Source organism: Mustelus asterias, chromosome 3 (genome assembly GCF_964213995.1).
Source record: "Mustelus asterias chromosome 3, sMusAst1.hap1.1, whole genome shotgun sequence".
NCBI lineage: Eukaryota > Metazoa > Chordata > Chondrichthyes > Carcharhiniformes > Triakidae > Mustelus > Mustelus asterias.
The window spans coordinates 133,152,427-133,156,343 of record NC_135803.1 but is presented as its reverse complement, the minus strand read 5'-3'; the positions used below and the strand labels follow the sequence as shown (position 1 = coordinate 133,156,343).

Sequence of the window (3,917 nt, the reverse complement as noted above, 5' to 3'; positions counted from 1 at the left end):
TAAGCAAACAGGACGGGGCCGATCGAGCTGGCGACTGAGAGGCAGGATCGCGCTCTGTGAAAGTTACCACTCGCCATCCGATGCGTCAAAATGAAGCAGTTTATTGCCTGCAATTGAAAGCCGGGCTCTGGTGTGGGGCGCTGAGCGGCTCAGGACTGGTGGAGTTTTAGTGAGCAGCAGCATTGAGGGGGAACATCAAACCTGCATTATTGGTGTCTTTCACTCACTTACTCACCTACCCACACCCCCTCCCCCCCCCACCCCACCCCCCCTCCTCCTCAGCTGGATTGTGGCGTAAAGGAAAAAAAATGATGCAGAATCCCCTGGAGCTGGAAGCTCATTACCTGCCTCACGAGCCGATCCATGATTATAGGTCTCACCGATACAGGAGTTTTATGATCGAGGAGATACTGACTGAACCCCCGGGCCCAGGCAAAACCACCAACGGGGGAGAGCTCCTCAAATTCGGAGTCCATGCCCTGCTCAACAGTCGGCCCTACCACAGCCATCTAGGTAGGTGGAAACCTTTCCTAAACGCTATGCTTCCTCGATGTGGGTTACATTATTCAAAGGGTGCTCTCCAAAATGAATCGAATCTGCTCCCTCAGAATGTTTCTCTTTGTAACAGATGAACAGCATTTTCCACAGTGTGCAGTCCTTGGCCAGTTGGGCATTTCCATCGACGGAATTTCCACTCCAGCGTCCACACCGACAATCCATGCTGGCTTTAGCTTGTAGGTAGCTTGTAATATGCAACAAATAACACAGAATGGAATTATCCGGAACTCAATAATCTCATAAATTGAAAGATAGAATGAAATAAACCGAGGCAATGCAATTGGATAGTTGAGCACTGCAAATATTTTTGACAAGGCCTAAGCGTGCAGCAGTGAAGAAAAACTGCAAGCCGAGTTTAGCATTATACAATAATTGTTGCATATTTTTTCGTAGGATATCTGTCATCTAACAAAAATATATCCGGTGTTTAATTTTCTCGTAATATTATCCGGGGACCCCCAACCATATTATTCCTAGAATAAACAGTGTGTGCCCAGGTCGGAAACGTATGGTTTAAAAGTATTCTAACCCCAAAACCCCAGTATCATCGCAGCATTTATTTTGAAAGGGGCAATCTCATCCTTTCCAACTCTCTCTCTCTCTCACACACACACACACATAAATGACCCCATATTGTACCAAAGTTTAACACTCCAAAATCAATCCTTACTTAAAATAGTACACTTATTTCGCAAAACAGAAAGGTCACAATCGAAGATTGCAATTCAGATGCGGAGTAATTGAATGGTGTGGTAAATTGAATAATTTCCCGTTTCCTTCAAAACAACAGACGGATAAAAGACAACTTTGTAGTCCCGCTGAAGTGGATGGTATTTATAACTTGTTACTAAATGAAATTAGACTGGGTGCTCTAAAGGAAGGCGAATGACTAAGTTTCTTAAAAAGGGTGCATGATACTTTTTTGAAATGCTTGTTTTGTAAATTACCAGCAATTAATTAGCTGCATTGAAGAAATGCGAGGTATTATTTCTGCCAAAAACAAAGATTGAATATATTTGAGATATTGGATTTTTAAAAATCTATTTTTTTCTTACGATCATGACAGTGTGAGGCAACCTTCTTAGGGCAAACTGATAGCTTCATAGATAGTTCATCTATAAATTTAAATAATATCGAGTTACGTGCAACAAAATGGTACACTGAAAATGTATTTTAACATTTCTCTGACATGTATCATTTTGTAAGTGTACCGCGCAGTTCTACCTTGTGTAGGCGAAGGCAGCTTTAATTGGAGTGTACTTAAGTACAAGTTTTGAGTTCACTCCAATATTGGCAGTAACATTTGTGCCCGATATGCTTGCAGCTGGCCTGAAATCAGATCACACTGGAGTTTTTAAGTTCCCGCTGGGTCCGATTTCATGTAGTCTTGCCGCTCCACTGGGCTCAGCGTTGGTATCCGGAGGATCGAGCCTGCCTACCGGACCCGGAGGTCCGCACCTTCCCCTGGACCTGCACCTACGCTCGAAGCTCGAACAAGGTCCCGAACCGGGGAGCAAGGCAAAAAAAGGCAGGAGGAGCCGAACGGTCTTCACTGAACTCCAACTAATGGGACTCGAGAAACGATTTGAAAAGCAGAAATATCTCTCAACGCCAGACAGGTAACTTTGAATATTGACACTATTTTAAAAAAATATTTAGTACCTTTCAGAAAACATAACATGACATTTTGTACAGACAGATACAACTCAACAGAGAACGCTGGTTTGCATTCTGCTGCTCTGCAACATCTCATTTGATATTACTTTAAACATTTAATTGCGGGCAATGCTTTAACTGTTCATTGAGTTAAAACTTGTCGTTTTCAGTCGAAACCGATTGGCAAAATCCCCGTTCCTAAAATCATTCGGATAGTTTTGACCCTACCAAGGGGACTGTGAGGCAACAACAAAACGTAGAAATTAAACAAGAATACACAAACTGATTCATGCTAAATCAGCTGAAACATTTACAGATGTGAGGATCCAATGTGGCACACATCACCATTTCATCCAGATATCCGTGATGTTCCCAATAAATATTCACCCCACAATCTAAACGTGCAGATTAATTCCAATAACAAATGAAAGCGATTTGTATTTTTGGAATATTTCCTTCGGGTTTAGTATTGGTAATAATCGGGCGGGGGACGGGGGGGGGGGGGGGGGGGGGGGCGAGGAGAGGTTAGAACAGGCAACCCAATGTATTACTTTTCGCTGCACCAGCGACTTTGGTCATTTCATTTCCAAAGTACAGAGTTCATTTACAAAGACCATCCAGCAAGTGAAATTATTGTGACAAGGACGCGCGCATTTACTAACGGGGCCTAGTGCATTTTATTCTGATTTGCCCAAATATATTTACTTCTTTATTTTTAAATACAGGATAGACCTAGCGGAATCTTTGGGCCTTAGTCAACTTCAGGTGAAAACTTGGTACCAAAACCGAAGAATGAAGTGGAAGAAGATAGTAAGTATTCAAGGGAAGGCATTTGCGATAGTGGAGATGGTTCTATAGTTGGTAGTGGCTTGTTGCTGAGCTTTTATTTGATTTTTTAAAAAAAGGTATTGCAAGGCGGAGGTTTGGAATCCCCGACAAAGCCGAAAGGTCGCCCGAAGAAGAATTCCATTCCTACAAGTGAGCAACTTTCCGAACAGGAGAAGGTAAAGCAAGCCGAGAAACAGATGGAGAATTCCCCATCACCCTCCGAAGTTAATCAGGAAGAATAACGCTGCAAGATGGTTCAAACAAAACTCTGTCCATCCTCATCTGGTGTTGACGCCAATTTTTACAGACTGACCTTGAAACTCCAGCGAGCCACGTGTGTCTAACCATGTTGACCGCGTCATACATGTGGAATTTACTCCCGAACTGTAAATGTCAGCGGCACCTTTGAGTTATCCTGTGTTCTCCCACCCCCACCCCCCCTCTTTCCAAACACCCAGTTGATGGAACTTATCGATGACCGATTCGCCATTATTATATTTTAATAAGCAATTAGTTACACTTGGAGTTTGGATCAAATTGCCGTTGTTAATGGAAGTTGGTTGCCTGTCGCATATCCGGTTGTGTGCAGTTGTTTTCATTCCGAGTAAATTTGTCCAGCCAGAAACTCAGAACTAACTGTTTTAGTGCATCAAAATGATCGCATTTTCCCCTCGATGTGTACGTAATTTAGCATTTTTATCGTCTTTCTTAACACACGTTTCGGCTGCATAACATTAAAGCTCCTTCTTGCACTTTTGTGTAAGCAATCTTTCCAACACTCCCCCCCCCCCCCCCCACACACACACACACAAAATTGTCAGTACTGTTGAGGGTGATGCAATTGTCGTGACTTCAATTTTAGGTTTCAGTCTACG

The 3,917-nt window shown here is 42.9% G+C and overlaps 1 protein-coding gene across 1 annotated transcript; it reads left to right on the top strand.

Moving 5' to 3' along the window:
- Positions 1-308: 308 nt before the first annotated feature.
- barx1 (BARX homeobox 1) lies at positions 309-3,284 on the top strand. Its single transcript, XM_078203295.1, has 4 exons — positions 309-513; positions 1,883-2,177; positions 2,940-3,024; positions 3,120-3,284. Exons 1-4 carry the CDS (start codon positions 309-311, stop codon positions 3,282-3,284), a joined length of 750 nt encoding a protein of 249 aa, XP_078059421.1.
- Positions 3,285-3,917: the final 633 nt, after the last annotated feature.

What these genes read in the sequence shown, in the direction of transcription:
- barx1 (XM_078203295.1), top strand. Translation starts at nt 309, where the DNA reads ATGATGCAGAATCCCCTGGAGCTGGAAGCTCATTACCTGCCTCACGAG. An exon ending in GCCCTACCACAGCCATCTAG is followed by an intron (nt 514 to 1,882) that starts GTAGGTGGAAAC and finishes ATATGCTTGCAG; the next exon opens with CTGGCCTGAAATCAGATCAC. An exon ending in GAATGAAGTGGAAGAAGATA is followed by an intron (nt 3,025 to 3,119) that starts GTAAGTATTCAA and finishes TTTTAAAAAAAG; the next exon opens with GTATTGCAAGGCGGAGGTTT.